This window comes from Coregonus lavaretus, assembly GCF_964263955.1.
Source record: "Coregonus lavaretus genome assembly, chromosome: 3".
In the NCBI taxonomy this organism is placed as follows: Eukaryota; Metazoa; Chordata; class Actinopteri; order Salmoniformes; family Salmonidae; genus Coregonus; species Coregonus lavaretus.
Window position 1 is genome coordinate 65974275 of NC_139990.1, and position 18641 is coordinate 65992915.

The following is an 18641-nucleotide window of genomic DNA, read 5'->3' on the forward strand; positions in this document are numbered from 1 at the left end:
AAAAAAAGAATGTTTTATAGTATGTGAAATTTCGAAAATATTACTCTGTATGCGTCATCTATGGGCAATTTGCGTTGACTCCCGCCATTCATTCACTTTGGTACAGCGCGTCAATTTATCTGATTATCAGCTGTTGTCAAACACGTGAGTCGGAAAAAACAAGTGTATTCTACTAGATCAAATGCCGAAATGAGTATACAGTTTAAGTATGTAGTACGCTAGTAGGGTATTCGGACAGAACCTCTATTTGACAGTTTATTCACTTTTATCATCACTTGGGAGGTAGCACTAACCACATGGTGGTGCTACCAACCAACATAGGAAATGCAGATGTCCTTCTCTGTCACTTTTGGGATGGATTCTGCTACTATCACAGATTCAGTTTATTCAGAGACACGCAAACTAGAGTTGTGTTCTAATACTCATACTAACCGCACTAACAGTACTATTTGTGACGTAAATTGAGTATGTAGTATGCTTATTGGTCATAGTATGGATATAGTTAGTCGGATGTCATACTACATTTGCCAAAATAGGAAGTATACAAGCAGTAGACACTATTTCCGTCATTTAGGGCCCATAATGCAATTCTTCAGGAAATGAGCGTGGCTTCAACGTTTTCAGATTACATTTTAGTCATTTAGCAGATGCTCTTATCCAGAGCGACTTACAGTTAGTGCATACATTATTATTTATATTTTTTCATACTGGCCCCCCGTGGGAATCGAACCCACAACCCTGGCGTTGCAAACGCCATGCTCTACCAACTGAGCTACATCCCTGCCGGCCATTCCCTCCCCTACCCTGGACAAATTGTGCGCCGCCCCATGGGTCTCCCGGTCGCAGCTGGCTACAACAGAGCCTGGATTCGAACCAGGATCTCTAGTGGCACAGCTAGCACTGCGATGCAGTGCCTTAGACCACTGCACCACTCGGGAGATTTGAAGAAAATGGCGAAAAATATGCAGCTGAAGTCCGAAGAGAGCGGATACAAATTCATTGCTTTAACTAATTATGACAAATGTTAAGAAAATGTTGAGCAATGTAATAAAGTAATGTCTTTTCAAATAAGTTAGGTTATACGTTATGTTGGCTGACAATTTGTTAGTTACGCTATCCTTATGAACCGCATACCATATCATTACAGTAGTACATTCGTGGTCAAAAGTTTTGAGAATGATACAAATATTAAATTTCACAAAGTCTGCTGCCTCAGTTTTTATGATTTACATATACTCCAGAATGTTATGAAGAGTGATCAGATGAATTGCAATTAATTGCAAAGTCACTCTTTGCCATGAAAATTAACTTAATCCCAAAAAGAACATTTCCACTGCATTTCAGCCCTGCCACAAAAGGACCAGCTGACATCATGTCAGTGATTCTCTCGTTAACACAGGTGAGAGTGTTGACGAGGACAAGGCTGGAGATCACTCTGTCATGCTGATTGAGTTAGAATAACAGACTGGAAGCCTTAAAAGGAGGGTGGTGCTTGAAATCATTGTTCTTCCTCTGTTAACCATGGTTACCTGCAAGGAAACACGTGCCGTCATCATTGCTTTGCACAAAAAGGGCTTCACAGGCAAGGATTTTGCTGCTAGTAAGATTGCACCTAAATTAACAATTTATCGGATCATCAAGAACTTCAAGGAGAGAGGTTCAATTGTTGTGAAGAAGGTGTCAGGGCGCCCAAGAAAGTCCAGCAAGCACCAGGACCGTCTCCTAAAGTTGATTCAGTTGCGGGATCGGGGCACCACCAGTGCAGAGCTTGCTCAGGAATGGCAGCAGGCAGGTGTGAGTGCATCTGCACGCACAGTGAGGCGAAGACTTTTGGAGGATGGCCTGGTGTCAAGAAGGGCAGCAAGGAAGCCACTTCTCTCCAGGAAAAACATCAGGGACAGACTGATATTCTGGGGATATTCTTGGACTGCTGAGGACTGGGGTAAAGTCATTTTCTCTGATGAATCCCCTTTCCGATTGTTTGGGGCATCCGGAAAATAGCTTGTCCGGAGAAGACAAGGTGAGCGCTACCATCAGTCCTGTGTCATGCCAACAGTAAAGCATCCTGAGACCATTCATGTGTGGGGTTGCTTCTCAGCCAAGGGAGTGGGCTCACTCACAATTTTGCCTAAGAACACAGCCATGAATAAAGAATGGTACCAACACATCCTCAGAGAGCAACTTCTCCCAACCATCCAAGAACAGTTTGGTGACGAACAATGCCTTTTCCAGCATGATGGAGCACCTTGCCTTAAGGCAAAAGTGATAACTAAGTGGCTCGGGGAACAAAACATCAACATTTTGGGTCCATGGCCAGGAAACTCCCCAGACCTTAATCCCATTGAGAACTTGTGGTCAATCCTCAAGAGGCGGGTGGACAAACAAAAACCCACAAATTCTGACAAACTCCAAGCATTGATTATGCAAGAATGGGCTGCCATCAGTCAGGATGTGGCCCAGAAGTTCATTGACAGCATGCCAGGGCAGATTGCAGAGGTCTTGAAAAAGAAGACACTGCATATATTGACTCTTTGCATAAACTTAATGTAATTGTCAATAAAAGCCTTTAACACTTATGGAATGCTTGTAATTATACTTCAGTATACCATAGGAACATCTGACAAAAATATCTAAAAACACTGAAGCAGCAAACTTTGTGAAGACCAATACTTGTGTCATTCTCAAAACTTTTGACCACGACTGTATGTACCGGTATGTTAGCTAGCTACCTAATGTTAGTTGGTTACTAATACATTGAACTTGCCAGTATATTAACTATATGCCATCTAACTACCCAACGTTTATTGACTTGATTATTCACCTCATTCTTAGCTAAGTGTTATAGTCATTGTACGTTCTCAATGGACATTGTTCATTCTGGCTATCTACTCCGATTTCAGAGCACTTTTGTCTGAGTGTGCCGGAGCGCAGAATAACTGTTGAATTTACGAACGCTCAACACTCGTTGAATATGGCCGGTGTCAGTAAACATCAGCAAAAAAAGTGTAATTAAATAGTTGCCAGCAGCACAGTTACAGTCACCAACACTCTGGATAACATGAAAACAGCCTAACCAGCTCTGCTAGGGTGAGTAAAATGGTCAGAGTGCGGTGTTCTCTTATTTGTGTCTGGAAGTAGCTAGCCAATTAGCTTGGGTGGTTGACTGCCGTTGTGAGGTCAGAACGCTCGGATCAACCCTACTCCTCGGCCAGAGCGGGCAGTGTGCGCTCTGAACGGTCTGAATTTATGAACAGACAATCTGACCCAAAACACACCTCCAGTCTGTGTAAGGGCTATTTGACCAAGAAGGAGAGTGATGGAGTGCTGCATCAGATTACCTGGCCTCCACTATCACCCGACCTCAACCCAATTAAGATGGTTTGGGATGAGTTGGACTGCAGAGTGAAGTTAAAGCAGCCAACAAGTGCTCAGCATATGTGGGAACGCCTTCAAGACTGTTGGAAAAGCATTCCTCATGAAGCTCGTTGAGAGAATGCCAAGAGTGTGCATAGCTGTCATCAAGGCAAAGGGTAGCTACTTTGAAGAATCTAAAATATATAATATATTTTGATTTGTTTAACACTTTCTTGGTTACTACATGATTCCATATGTGTTAGTTCATAGAGTCTTCACTATTATTCTACAAAGTAGAAAATAGTTTTAAAAAATAAAGAAAAACCCTGTGATGAGTAGGTGTGTCCAATCTTTTGACTGGTACTGTAGTTTACAGTATGTTAGTATGGGTATTCGAACACAGCTTAGGTCTGAAAACACCTGTACCTATTAGCATTAGAAAACTGATGTGATGTAACAGAAACACACGTCAGTACTGAGTTATCATTGCCCGAAATCTAACCCACTGGGAAAAAATATGGTTGAATCAACGTGATGATGTTTAATCAAAGTGGAAAACTGATTGGATTTTTAAAAAGTCATCAATATAAGGGAATTTCGTCTTTTTTTCACCCAACTTTTAACCTAAATCCAATGACATGGTGAAAGGTTTTGTTGATTTCACATTGAATTCAGGATAGTTGACAACTCAACCAAATGTAAATCAAAATTAAACATTGAACTGAAGTCTGTGCCCAGTGGGAATGAACTGACGCTTTAGTTGGCCCTAGTACACAGAATCAATCAGGAACTAGCGATTGATAGTTACTCAAAACAGGAAGCCACAAAGTTGTCAGTGTCAGATTAGTCATAGCTCCTATTCCTCTAGTAATCTCTCCACAGAAATCTGCAGTTGTTCACACTTATTCACATATCCACTAATGTATTCAACCTCCCCTAACCCTGTCTGGGCTGGGTGTCTCAGGCTCTGCACACTATTCGATTGCATCCTACCTGGCAGGCCGCTCCTACCAAGTGACGTGGAGAGGATCTGTGTCTGCACCACATACTCTCACTACTGGTGTCCCCCAGGATTCAGTTCAAGGCCCTCTCCTCCTCTATACACCAAGTCACTCCGCTCCATCATATTGTCACTCCTATCAGTGGTGTGTATTCATGGATGCTAAGGGAAGCCAGGCTTTCCCCCAAAAATGACCAAGAAAAAACATATAAAATAATGTATCTTTCGTCACTCTGTGTTTCATAACTTTCCTTCAATTCGCAAAAGGCTGAATGTAACTCACCAGAGAAAGCATCCGAACAAGCGAAACAGCGCCCCTCTGTCTCTGTATGTGTTGGCCATCTATCCGATGCTGTCTGGTCCAAAAGAGTATGACATTTTTGCCGCCCATAGCATAGAATGCAAGGGAAACCAGCGAGCATTTGGCCTCCCCTGATCATTAAAAAAATTAAATAATAGCCAATCAGCGTTGAGCTAAACTGAACGAGCTCAACTGTGAATGGTCCTGGCTTCACTCCAATCACATTGCATTGAGAGCATACGTCATTGACGGAAACCCATTGTGCCTCTCATTGTGTTGTTGTCCTCCGGTGGCTAGCTAGCTAGCTAGCTAAAATTGGCCCTTTCTTAAATTAGCCATGGATGGAGATAGGGATTTGGACTTCGTACTGGCCAATGATTATAACAGAAATTCTGGTCCAACCATAAATTCATACATTGCGCCCCTGGCCTGAGAGGATGGAAGTTCAATATGTAGCTAGATTTAGAAGCCTAATGTTAACTAGATAACGTTGCCCATGAAAGGAAGCAAGCTAATATTTTTGCCAGGTTGCCTAGGACAACAAAAATTGAAAGCGTGTACTGTATGACAGAGTGATACACCGTTTCGTCAACATGAAAGAGAGGAGGATGGCATTGGCGTTTCTCTACAAGTAAGGTGTCAACATGTTTTTTCTACTGCATGAACATGCACACACACACACAAACACACACACGTACACGTACACACATAAATCAGAACCATGGACAGCCACATCATATTCAGCTTACGTTGATTGGATTAAATTGTTTTTGGTATCTTTTAGTTGTCTCTGTATTAGACTAAGCGTAGGTGATTTGATAATGTTGAAGTTGAAATGGTGCTGGAATAGTGGAGGCAGCTCCTGTTTTCTTTGCGACTTGCAGTAACTCCTTGGTTTTAAATCAATAGTTGTTTGGTAGACGAAAATGGCGGAAACATTAACTTGCTTGACCATGCTGTAGGTCATGTAACTGTTTGTTACATGCAATATGCTTTCTGGACTTCACCTGACTGTCATGCATCTGGGTGTAGCGGTAGGATGGAATCAAGCGCAGGACACAGAACTGTATAAACAAAGTTCTTTACTGGAACAAAATAAGCAGAGCAAATCCTCCACGCAGGGAAGAGCAAATACCGGCTCACCAAAAGACAGCAAAACAACGAACAATCACGCACAACACCATGAGGGAACCAGAGGGTAAAATAGGGAAACAAATTAACATAATGGGTAACAGGTGTGATCAATACAGACAAGACAAGTGTAACACAGAAAATATTGATCGGTGGCAGCTAGTACTCCGGTGACGACGAACGCCGAAGCCTGCCCGAGCAAGGAGGAGGGGCAGCCTCGGCTGAATTCGTGACACTGACAGAGGTTGCTCTCCGGTTTTGTGATAAAACAAAGGTGTGGTTGAATTTATTCTGCCACTGTGTATTCTTATTGTCTCGGCCTATACAGCGTATTCGGAAAGTATTCAGACCCCTTCCCTTTTTCCACATTTTGTTACATTACAGCCTTAGTCTAAAATTGATTAAATTAATTGTTTTCTTCATCAATCTACACACAACACCCCATAATGACAAAGCGAAAACAGGTTTTCAGAAATACCTTATTTACGAGACAGGATATATTTTTAAAAATCCATTTCAGAATAAGGCTGTAACGTAACAAAATGTCGGAAAAGTCAAGGGGTCTGAATACTTTCCGAATGCACTGTATATCACAGTCACAAGGTATATGAGCTAACAGGTTATAGAGAAAACAACGCAATTATCACAACACATAGGCTGTAATATGTTTTTTTTCTTCTGGCATGGCTTTGCCAGTGATTTTACCCACGCACCGTACTGTCTCCTATCATTGCTATGCAGATGACACTCAACTATTTTTCTCCCCCTTCTGACACCCAGGTGGCGACACACATCTCTGCGGGCCTGGCAGATATCTCAGCTTGGATGTCGGTCAACCACCTCAAGCTCAACCTCAACAAGACGGAGCTGCTCTTCCTCCCGGGGAAGGCCTGCCCGCTCCAGGGCCTCTCCATCACGGTTGACAACTCCACGGTGTCCCCCTCTCAGAGTGCATAGAACCTTGATGTGACCCTGGACAACACCCTGTCATTCTCTGCAAACATCAAAGCAGTGATTCGCTCCTGCAAGTTCATGCTCTACAACATCCGTAGAGTATGACCCAGGTCCTAATCCAGGCACTTGCCTTCTCCTGTCTGGACTACTGCCACTCGCTGTTGGCTGTGCTCCCCACTTGTGCCATCAAACTACTGCAATTTATCCAGAATGCCGCAGCCCGCCTGGTGTTCAACCTTCCCAAGTTCTCCCATGTCACCCAGTTCCTCCGCACACTCCACTGGCTTCCAGTCGAAGCTCATGTCCACTTCAAGACCATGGTACTTGACTATGGAGCAGCAAGTGGAATTACCCCTCCTTACCTTCAGGCTATGCTCAAACCCTACACCCCAACCTGAGTAGTCCATTCTGTCACCTCTGGTCTCTTGGCCTACTGGAGGGCAGCTCCTGCTCAGCCCAGTCAAAACTGTTCTCTGTCTTGGCACCCTAATGGTGGAACCAGCTTCCACCTGAAGCTAGGACAGCAGAGTCCCTGCCCATCTTCCGAAAACATCTGAAACCCTACCTCTTCAAAGAGTATCTTAAATAATCCAACAGCAATCCCTTCATGAACTAACACTTCCACTTGACTTTTTCCTGCCTACTAGCAATGACTTTGCTGAAAGATTACTGAGGAAAAATGTACTTACTATGACTGAGATATGTGGTTCTCCCACTAGCTACTGTATCTTAAGATGAATGCACTAACTGTAAGTCGCTCTGGATAAGAGCATCTGCTAAATTAATAAAATGTCAAATGTACATGTATAGATTGATTTGGCATTTGTACATTAGAGGCTACTGTATGCCACTTAGAAACTCCCTGTGTAGATTTTAATCTTAAACCTGTCCTGGACTATACGGTAACCCCAGGTAACAGGGGACATCCTCAGGACATTCACGTGTCCCCCTCTCAGAATGCAAATAACCTTGGCGTGACCCTGGACAACCCTGTCGTTCTTTGCAAACATCAAAGCAGTGACTCATTCCTGCAAGTTCATGCTCTACAACATCTGTAGAGTATGACCCTACCTCACACAGGAAGCGGCGCAGGACCTAATCCAGGCACTTGCCTTCTCCCGTCTGGACCTCTGCCACTCGCTGTAGTCCAGACGGGACTACACTGGTCTTTAAATCCCTTACTAGTCTTTATGCAAACATTTTCTACAGGACGTTCTGGCAACATTCAAAACGTTCCCTTTAGGAAAGCTCTTCTTTCATCCATGTCCTAAAGCACAGGAGTATACTCACCATCGTCTGAAATGAACAAAATCTACCACCATCCCTCCTGATTGAAAGAATGATTAAATCATTTCAATCAGGTTTGGTGACGAAATAAAGTGATGTCCTTGCTGATCTGCAATACAGGGATATTCTCATGAGAATCAAAACAATAGTAGATTATCACTTCCTTATTGTTGTGGTTTCCCTCCTGAGCATTTTTTCTCTCAACTCCTGTTTTCAGGACCTACTTCCTGCTTTTCTCAGTCAGTTCATCTTAAAGTACAGTTACATTCCGAGTAGTTGAAATTTGTTTATCTACAGACAGATCATATGAATGAACCACATGACAATACAAATGATGAGCCTGCCCTTCAATCATGTGAGGACCATGAGACACAGTACAGTGACGTGCGGTGAGGTTGGTGGCTGGGTAGACACTGGCTATTATCAAAGCCAGATTTACTCACAAATAAACCTTGATGAAGCCCAAGTCCACCAAACAACAGATGGCTCCAACAACCAGAATGACATTGGCTATTAACCGAAATTGACAAATATTGTTACCAAACGTAAATACCAATGTAGCCAAGACACACAAGTGATAGCCTCTGATGGCAGCATATTTCATATCATCCGACAAAATGAAACACTGCTCAACTCAGCTCATCCATAGACCGATGTAGCGTCCACAGTTACAACCAATAGGTGGCACTAAAATTCCAATATATGGACACATTTAATCCGAATAGTTTGCAATGCAAAGTCCATAGCCTTTGATAATGGATTTACAATTCTTCCAATGCACTGCGTGTGGCACATGCAAACATACACACACATAATAATATTATGTGAAATATTATTACACACACATATATAATAAATAAGGTTCTAATGAAATGTCCATATCAACAATCGAAATGACTGAAAAATGGTCTAATCAAAAACATAATTCTAGCTTGATAAATCAAATGCATCAAAGGGATGTTGTCTATTCTCATGTTAATTTAACAGTAGACTAACCCGCAAATGGCTAAGGAAAATGCATTTCAGCCTACCTTTACTTGTAAAGGAAGTACATTAATCTGTCCTTCAGGGTAAACCTCTCAGTGACAGCATTGTAGAAGTATTCTTTATTCTTTTTGAGTTTGAAAAGTCTCGATTGACATGATGGCCAAGGACAACAAAATGATCAAACCTGGCTTTCATTTGAATACTGATATTGTCCAAAATGTTGTAAAACATTACTCTCCTCTCACCGGCTGTCTGCTCCGGTTTGCTGTGTCTGTCAGGCCAAGTGTGGTGCATTTCTCCTCAAACCGATCATAGAAAGTGTCAAACTCTTGTCCCCGGGCATCCACAACTTTCATTGTGTTACTGATATGTGCACAGTAGAACCCCATGTCCATTATTTTATTCTGCAGAACACGAAAGAGTGCCTCAGTTTAGCTGAAAATCTCTCCATAGACCAACAGCAGAAAGCCGGTTGATGCCTTTGACAGCCAGGTATCATATCCAGAGGCCATCAGCAGCGTGTCTTTGCCCCGATCCGATTACTTTCTGTCCCTTCTTCTGATGAAGGTCAGGGAGCGCAGGTGTTGGTCTCCCTCTCTGAATTTTACCAAGTTTTCCTTAGAAATCTACTTGGAAAATTATTTGAGGTGCAGTATAGTGTTCATTTGTCAGGTTGTATTTGCTTGCTAGCTAGATGCGTTCAGTTGAACGTATGCGAGCGACAAATTATGTAGACACGCCCAATTGTGTACAGCTTACCCCAGGCTTACCCACACAACATACTTAGGCAATACGCATGAGCAAAATATGAAATCCACTCAATGCAACAAATGAAGGCTAGGCAAAGCAGCGAGGCCTATGCTGACCCTGTCCATCAACAGTGACTGGAGTCAGGAACGGCCGCGCTTGTCAATTATTTAAATGGATTTCAATGGATTGGTTAGGGTTATATTCTGGCGCCTTTCCTGATGTTTTGATGTAGTTTAGCACATTTTGAGATTTTGAGCATAAAAACCACCAGAATCATTGAGAAAAAACATTAGATAACAAAAAAGAATGCATTTAAAAATATATATAATTGTATTTTTTATTTGGCTTTTCATAATAGCTTTTTTAAATTAGATTATTAAAGGGTAAGCACTGCCTACCCTGATTGCAAGTCACTGACACTATCATCCACTACAACTACTTAATGTACTGTGCTAACTGCTAGCCAGGGTGCTTGACTGTTTCTGTATACAACAAGGTCACATTATATGTTGGAATATTTGAGTGTGTGGGCCACGATTTATTTTCTTCTGCTTACCTCTTGAGATGATCTGCATTTAACTACTAAAAAGAATCCGAATTTTGATTTTAAAAAATGTGCTTTATCAGGAAGGTAGAAGCAGGAGAAGAGAGAGAAGAAGAGTGTAGGAACTGGGAGAGAGATAACACAAATAGAACTTCAGGTTCAATTTACATAAGCAGATCTCAAATTAAGATCAGAAGTTAAATATATATTTTCTGTCAGCAATACTCTATTTCCAATATATGAATCCATGTCAAGTTACAAATGTACAAGAAATGGGGATGTCCATGAGGCAAACAGTAACATAAGTTATTCATCGAATTTACAGATCTCGGTAGCCATATTGATCACTGGACAGGAAAACCACTATACCCCTGGACTGGATACTATCCTGTGGGCGGCCACAAGGAGACATCAACTAGGTAAAAGGTCATGTACAGGTAATAACAACAATGACCCAATTGCTCTTTCAGACAATGGGAAATTAAACAGAATGAATCACCCCTCTTACACCTCTAAGAGTGTGTCACTACCTGGTTCAGATACCTGGTTCAAATACCTAGAAAAAGCCTACTTCTCTGTTCCTAGAAGTAATCCCTGAGGTAACTTGGCGGACATGAAATATCCAGTTGGTTCTGTGACCAAGGTCCACGTGATGATGAGCCCTGATGAGCCCTAAACTTGCCTGAGACTTGAACCCTGTGACCCCAAGCCAATGCCTAGACTAGTAAGGCTAATACACTGTTCTGGCAGGAGACCCAGCTTTGAATCCTATCAGTTACAGATAGATGTATCCAATGTAGGGCCAGATACATCATTACTTAAAGGGGGATGGGAGGCTTTTTCCATTTTAGTCATTTAGCAGACATGCTTATTCAGAGCAACTGGGGTTAAGTGCCATGCTTAAGGGCACATCGACAGATTTATCACCTAGTCTGCTCGGGGATTCAAACCAGCAACCTTTCTGTTACTCGTCAAACGCTCTTAACTTCTAGGCTACCCGCCGCCACAAAGTATTTGAGGGCCAGAGAAAGTGGTGGGTAATGTTGAACCTTCAAAGAGAGGAAGGGTTGGACCATGGCCCTGCTACAGAGAGGGGTGGAAGGATTGAGGTGACGGTATTGCTAATAGGGCAGAGAGAAGGGCATTGAGATATGAAGTCTCAGGTAGATGTTTCCTCCCTTTATCACAATACTTATGTTCCTCACAATGAAAATATTTCTTTCTTTCCTCCATAGAATTCAGTATGAGAGGTGTCTGTGTTATATTTCAGCTGACCCCTGAACTATTATCTATTGCTTCCCTGCTAGAAATCACAAACTAATGTTCAAGTCAAGATACTGTAAGTGGCTTTGCTACACTTTACATTAAGTAGCAAAGATACCGTGGAGTTTAATAGTATTCAAATGCATTGTGTAATTACACAATGACTACACGTGTGACTTACTGAGAATTCATTGTTTTTTGTAAGTGCAGTTTCAGTATATAGCTGAGTAGTTACTGTACATTCTGGTTAACAAATAGAAAAACTTCATCGTTGCACAAGAAATTCACTTTCAAGTCCGGTTTTGCCTTAACCCATCCTGCAACCACACCTACCCATTGGAATACCAGTTTGGCAGAGGTGTTCTGTGGTTTTTCTTTTCCTTTGAACCATAACTATCTCTACACAGGAGTTTGCTGCTGCAACTCTGCTATGTCTCCACTCACTGGGTGACATCACTGGAGTTTCCCCGTTTGTACCAGTAGCAGGCCGAGCATAAAAACGACAGGGCTTCTGGCAGAAGTACATTCTAATGAACGAGTAAAACACAGGACACATATTAAGCTACAATTCTGTAAAAACAAAGAAGATATTTAGGAGATATTCAGGCAAATATTCAGTCGCTAGACTTTTCCACTTCCACCAAGAGCCAAGAGTTTGAACCTCATTCAACAACAGTATGGAGGGGTATGCGATGACACCTGGAGACATGGAGAGGGGCCTTGAAAATAGCCTTGTGGACAGTGGCCCTGTGTACAAGACAACGGTGACAGCTGTTGCTGAGAGAAAGGCCTCCAGAGGTTGGTTATGGAGGCTGTGTGGGGTCCTCTTAGTAGTGGCTTTATGTGCGGCAGCAGCCCTGCTCTTTGCGTGGGGTCAGTGTGGAAGACTGGCAATGGTAAGGAACTCTAATGGGGACAATATTTAACACATTTCTGAAATAGAGGACCGTACAATCAACTAACATCCTCTTGGTTTATCTCATAGATGCAGGATGAAATGGAGCCTCGGCTGGAGAAACTCATTGGTGCAAAAGGTGATTATTTGATTGACAGATGCCCCTTTTAATTGAATTTCTTCTCACTGTAATAGCTTTAATCAAAGGTTACGGTTGTAGGCAACATCATGGTTTTTGCTTGTGTTATTCGTGACTAATGTGTTTCCCTCCCTCAGATACCCACCATACGTTGAAGCAGATTGCCGGCAATGCAAAAGCAGCCATCCATTTAGAGGGTGAGTGGCCTATAGCGTTTTGCAGCCAGCCTGGACTGTGTCTGTTGAAGGTTAAAACATTTCTAGTGGGCTAGTATGTCTTAGTGTCCTTCATTGTAGAAGCTAGGGGATTCTTTTTAAACATCCCCATTGACAAAGATTAAACCACAACCCAAGGAAGCAAGGAAGTTGCTTAATCATTAGCTTGTCTCTTGTTGCCACCAGAGTAAATTGACGAGAGCTTTGTAAGAAGAAATAGCTACCAGCTGGACCCTGGGGCCTCAAAGTTGTAACAATGGGTCTTTCTTCCCTCTACTGCCAGGTGAATACAATCCTAATGTCAGTGCTGACACAGTGCAGTGGAGAAAGGATGACGGCCAGGCCTTTTCCCAAGGTGGGTTCGAGCTACAAGGGAACCAAATCCTCATCCCGCAGACTGGGCTCTTCTTTGTTTACAGCCAGGCTTCATTCAGGGTCAAGTGTAACGGCCCGGGCGAGCATACCACTCCTCTGAGTCACGTTATTTGGCGCTATTCGGACTCCATCGGGGATAACGCTAATCTTCTTAGCGGGGTAAGGTCAGTGTGTCAACAAAACGACGGTGATGCTGAGTCCAATATCGGCGAGGGCTGGTACAATGCAGTTTACCTCGGTGCTGTGTTTCAGCTGAATGAAGGGGACAAACTGTGGACTGAGACCAATCGACTGACCAATGTGGAGTCAGAGCAGGGCAAGAACTTTTTCGGTGTGTTTGCACTATGATGAGAGAGAGGTAGGGCAGAGATTAATATTTGTTAAAACAGTTTTATGTTAAAGCTCTTATTTTGTTGTTGCAATTTTATGGCGACTGAGCAATGGAGATAGGTCTAATCTTAATGGTTATTTTGTAAACTGCAACAGTTTGAGAAATGATAATTGTTTGTCCATACATGATGATTGTCCATTCTCATATTATAGATTTTGCACCAAATAATATTATGACTTTATTTATATTTACTTTTTACTATTTTTATATGTACTATTTATATGACAATACAGTAGGCTACTGTGGAGAAGTATAAGTTATTTTGATTCACATAAGCCTAGCAGTAGCCTATACTAGGCCTATCAGAATACATTTCTACAATATGAAGTTATTTAATTTAATGTATTGACATGTCTATTTAAATGTGATCGTGTGTATTGTATTTGTCAGCTTTTCAGAGTGCTTGAATCAACTGTATTAAATTCCAAATGTTCTCAACTTTAGGAGACTCAAAGTTTGGTTATATTTAATTATGCAGTTTGGAGGGGGTGGGGCCGGGGGGTGGGAGTCTGGACACTAAGGGCTCTATTCATTCTGTAAAGTTTAAGCGTTATAGATTCCGCGATAGAAATCTAAAGGTAATTTCAGATTGAGCCGACATATGCAGCGTTTACCGTGAATGCAGTCTCCGTCTAAAGCGGGAACATTGCCTTTAAATTTCAATCACGCTGTAAACCTGAACTTCTGCAATGCAGATTGAATAAAGCCCTAAATCTGTTCTTGAGCAGCTTTGCACCAGAAATGGTAATACAAAATGCCTCCACAATGAGGTCAGACCAAAACAAGGGAATTTCCCTTCCTGTTTCTTTTTCTGCTGTGTCAGGTGAGAGGACACACATATGCCTCAAGCCATGCCTGGGGATTCCCCCACTGACCTTCTTCCTCCTCCTCCTCCTCCTCCTCCTCCTCCTCCTCCTCCTCCTCCTCCTCCTCCTTCTCGACAGCATCATAGGTCTTCAGTCAGGTGGGTGGGGGGGCTGTAAACATCTGAGCTGAAATACTGTATGTGCATGAGAAAATGTGTTTGTCCCACAAACATCCTTTTAAGATGAGGTAGTCATTTCCCATGACCCTTTGCAGCTGGCTGTTGTGTAACATGTATGTCTGCCTTTCACTTTCAGCTCATATTATGATCTCAATCCTTCTGTTCATATTGCCTTTTGATAAGAAATGACACCAATACCCATTGGTTAATAGGTCAATCAATTATGAAGTGGAAGCACATTGTATGATTGACACAGATGCTTTTAGTAATGGGACTGAAATTACTTTTAATCCTGGGAGGGCTATCGTTCAATATGAATGTGGGGCGGCAGGTAGCTTAGTGGGTAAGAGCGTTGTGCCAGTAACCGAAAGGTCGCTGGTTCTAATCCCCGAGCCGACTAGGTGAAAAAGTCTGTCGATGTGCCCTTAAGCAAGGCACTTAACCCTAATTGCTCCTGTAAGTCGCTCTGGATAAGAGCGTCTGCTAAATGACTAAAAATGTAAATGTAGATTCTAGATTATTAAACAACAGAATACCTTGGGTGTCATTAACTGATGGTGACATCTAGTGGTTAAAACAGCTGGGTGTAACATGCTTGTCCCTTTGGACATGGTTATGATACCACATATTGTCTGTCATAAAATACCCATTCAAAGTATAAAGAAGTGTTTTGTCGTATTTCAGGGTATATGAGGGTGTTTACATGAAATTATATTAATTATTAGTCAAATTGAACACATAACATGAAACACATCTATTCAGTGAAAAACAATGGGTTTATTTTACTATGATATCCATATATTTGAATACATATAATCTGAAATATATCAACATTTAAAATTGTAAATATAGTGTATACAAATATCTTCAAATCCAGTTATATACACTGGGTTTACAAAACATTATGAACACCTGCTCTTTCCATGACATAGATTGAACAAGTGAATCCAGGTGAAAGCTATGATCCCTTATTGATGCCACCTGTTAAATCCACTTTAATCAGTGTAGATGAAGGGGAGGAGACAGGTTAAAAAATGATTTTCAAGCCTTGAGATAATTGAGAGAAGGATTGTGTATATGTGCCTATTCAGTGGGTGAATGGGCAAGACAACAGATTTAAGTGCCTTTGAACCGGGTATGGTAGTAGGTGCCAGGTGCACCGGTTTCAGTGTGTCAAGAACTGCAATGCTCTGGGTTTTTCACAACAGTTTCCCGTGTGTATCAAGAATGGTCCACCACCCAAAGGACATCCAGTCAACTTGACACAACTGTGGGAAGCATTGGGAAGCACATGGGCCAGCATCCCTGTGGAATGCTTTCAACACCTTGTAGGCCATGCCCCGACGAATTGAGGCTGTTCTGAGGGCAAAAGGGGCTGCAACTCAATATTAGGAAGGTGTTCCTAATGTTTTGTACACTCAGTGTATATTCATACATGTGCAAGAGTATATTTCTCTAAATAATCTTCGCATACATATATTACACAATCTCATCCATGTACAGTTAATAAATATTGACTATTTCATCCATAACTTCCTATGGAGAGGTTGTATCTCTCACTTTCCTATACCCTGAGCTACAGTATGTTATTAGAACGGCAACAAAATCATGACCTGAAACATTGTTTTGTCTTGAACTATAGTGCAACATGAGATAATGCTATTTGGAAAAGTAACGTCACTTACGTTACTTGCCAATAAAGCTGTGTTATATCATTGCTTCATACATTTTGATGAATTGTTAATGAATGAGATTGTCCATATATATTAACTGTTGTATAAGCATGTCAGAATCCTTTACATATACTGTTACATATATTCTTCAGCATCACATTCACAAATGTAGTTGTACAAAGCTAAAATCTGAGGGGAAATTCGAAATAAATGTCAAATATAAGACCAACGGGTGACAGGCATGTACGCTCACATTAACATTTATATTCAGATTGTCTTTAGGGAAAAAATAGTTATTGACAAACAAAATAAAAAGGCTTGGAAGAATGATGCATATTACATTTGCCAGGAGGGTGTGCTTCCTTTGAATATCTATGATGTGTCCAATAAAATTCCAATTGTGGGAACATATCAATTCAAGTCCAATTGAAAACTTTCAAAAGGATGATACAATGAAAAAACGTATTAGGCTAGATATCATATTACACTATTTTCTTATCAAATGGGTTTCATATATTCAAGAGCATACAACAGCAAAAATGTGATTGAAGATACAAAGCTGTACTTGAATATGTATACAGCAAAACATCCACAAAAATCTTGCTATTGTCCCAAAATGAGGGTGTCCATTCCAAGACCCTCTACTGTATATGGCTATAATGTAAGCATTTCAATTTCAGTTAGGATAACTTTGCACTTTGAGTTTAGATGGTGTTTTGATATGAAATCCAACGTATTGAATCCACTGGGAAACTGTGCTGTTTTTCCCACTCTCATTGCATTTGAACAGTTTCCACCCCTTTACCCACCAAAATATTGAACTAAATATAGAGCATAACATTGAATCCATGACATAACATATCATACATTATGTAATAACAATATTAATCAATTACCATGTGCTTCTCTATTTCAACAAACTGAAGACAAATATGCAGATACGGGAGTCAAAAAGTAGCAAACACACACAGTACACAAAGTCCTCCCGGAGATCCTAGATACATCTGCACAACAGAACGTGAAAACAAACAAAGGGAAGGAGGAAAGAGGAGGAGTGAAAGATCTGTCCATTTTCTGTCTCCACAAGTAGACTGAGGGTTAATCTGGGATGTGCTTGTTTCTTATTCTCTAACTCGTATTACTAGTCACAAGTGCTTCAGGTTCACACAATGAGACAGACTGTGAGATAGACTGGTGTTACCCGGGTGGCTCTCCTCACAGTAGCCTGTAGTGAAAGGAAAAGCCCTCCGTCGTCGTGTGCCTCCACTCACTCTGTCAATGTCAGTAGCTTGTGCTCTTTTTCCATAACAAGTGAAAGTCAGAGTGCCTCCATGTGTGTTCGTTCCTCTGTGTGCTCTGGGCTCTTCTACCGCCCCGCCCCCCACCCCCTCACTTGTAAAGCAGGGGGATCTGGCTGTTGTGACAGTGGTTGCGACTTATTTTGCTGTCCGCCTGGTACAGGTTGGAGGAGTTGGAGAAGGAGGGGGGTAAGGAGGAGTGATTGTCCGACGCGGGGTTGGGGTACCCGGGAGGGGGCAGGAGAGACTTGGGGTCTGGCTGGGAAGAGGGCGGGGACGGGGTGCTGTGGTTCTGGTTGGTGCCGGATGAGGGCCGTCGTCGGTTGCGCAGGGCCTGTCTCTCAACCAGCTGGTTGCGGAGCTCCGATACCCTCTGCTCTTTCTGAGAGCACAGAAGAGGGAGAGGTCTTATTAATACAGAACACTCATGGGTAAAGAGGAATCATTTATTAAGCATTAATTGAGAATGAATTAGACATGTATTCATCATTTATTAATCAAACCAAATGTATCTCTTAGTTAAAGGTAATAACAAATGAATGATTGGAAAGATTTGGTTGGTTGGTTGGTTGGTAGGTCAAATAATTCAGATTTAAAAAAAGGCATATTAGATGTATTTTAATAGATGCATTTTGATTATATTTTGATAGCTAAGGTATCAAAGTGAGTGTGTATTGTAGTACCACCTGTATGATAAAGATTGGTTAAATGATTGATTACTAGTTCCAATAATTCAGATGTATTTTATACGTATTAGACATATTTAAATCTAGATGTATTGTGATTCTATGTTGATAGCTAAGGTGTGCACTGTACCTCCTGTATGATCTTCTGCAGCTCACGGTTCTCTCTCTCCAGCTGGCGAGACTTCTCCTCATCGTTGTTGTTGGTGGACGAGCCGGTCTTCAGCGTGTCCTGCTGCTCCGACTGCCACTCACCACGTGTAATCAGCCTGCGCATCTAGAATAGAATATAACTTTATTCTACACAGCCAGACAGACAGAGAAGACCATTTTCTGTAAATATGTGAATTTGGAAATGTTAACATTGAAGAAAGTATTGAGACTTTGTTTCGAGTGCTGATGCAAGTTTCGTGTGG

At 41.7% G+C, this 18641-nt stretch overlaps 2 protein-coding genes across 2 annotated transcripts in view; one reads left to right on the plus strand and one right to left on the minus strand.

Annotated features, from left to right (window-relative positions):
• The first annotated feature begins 12095 nt into the window (after positions 1 to 12095).
• LOC311106731 (tumor necrosis factor-like) lies at positions 12096 to 14028 on the plus strand. Its single transcript, XM_084149131.1, has 4 exons — positions 12096 to 12467; positions 12557 to 12605; positions 12743 to 12802; positions 13104 to 14028. The coding sequence occupies exons 1-4, from the start codon at positions 12249 to 12251 to the stop codon at positions 13541 to 13543; spliced, it is 768 nt and encodes a 255-aa protein (XP_084005257.1). The 5' UTR covers positions 12096 to 12248; the 3' UTR covers positions 13544 to 14028.
• A 3605-nt stretch (positions 14029 to 17633) lies between these two features.
• LOC311127068 (gamma-aminobutyric acid type B receptor subunit 1-like) overlaps positions 17634 to 18641 on the minus strand; it is a gene marked incomplete at both ends in the record, with an annotated part of 41788 nt that continues 40780 nt past the window's right edge. The window contains 2 exons of the mRNA XM_084158817.1: positions 17634 to 17924; positions 18359 to 18502. Of these exons, the coding sequence (XP_084014943.1) occupies positions 17634 to 17924; positions 18359 to 18502 (435 nt within the window). The remainder of the gene's footprint in view (positions 17925 to 18358; positions 18503 to 18641) is intronic.

What these genes read in the sequence shown, in the direction of transcription:
- LOC311106731 (XM_084149131.1), top strand. Translation starts at nt 12,249, where the DNA reads ATGGAGGGGTATGCGATGACACCTGGAGACATGGAGAGGGGCCTTGAA. An exon ending in AGTGTGGAAGACTGGCAATG is followed by an intron (nt 12,468 to 12,556) that starts GTAAGGAACTCT and finishes TTTATCTCATAG; the next exon opens with ATGCAGGATGAAATGGAGCC. An exon ending in GAAACTCATTGGTGCAAAAG is followed by an intron (nt 12,606 to 12,742) that starts GTGATTATTTGA and finishes TCCCTCCCTCAG; the next exon opens with ATACCCACCATACGTTGAAG.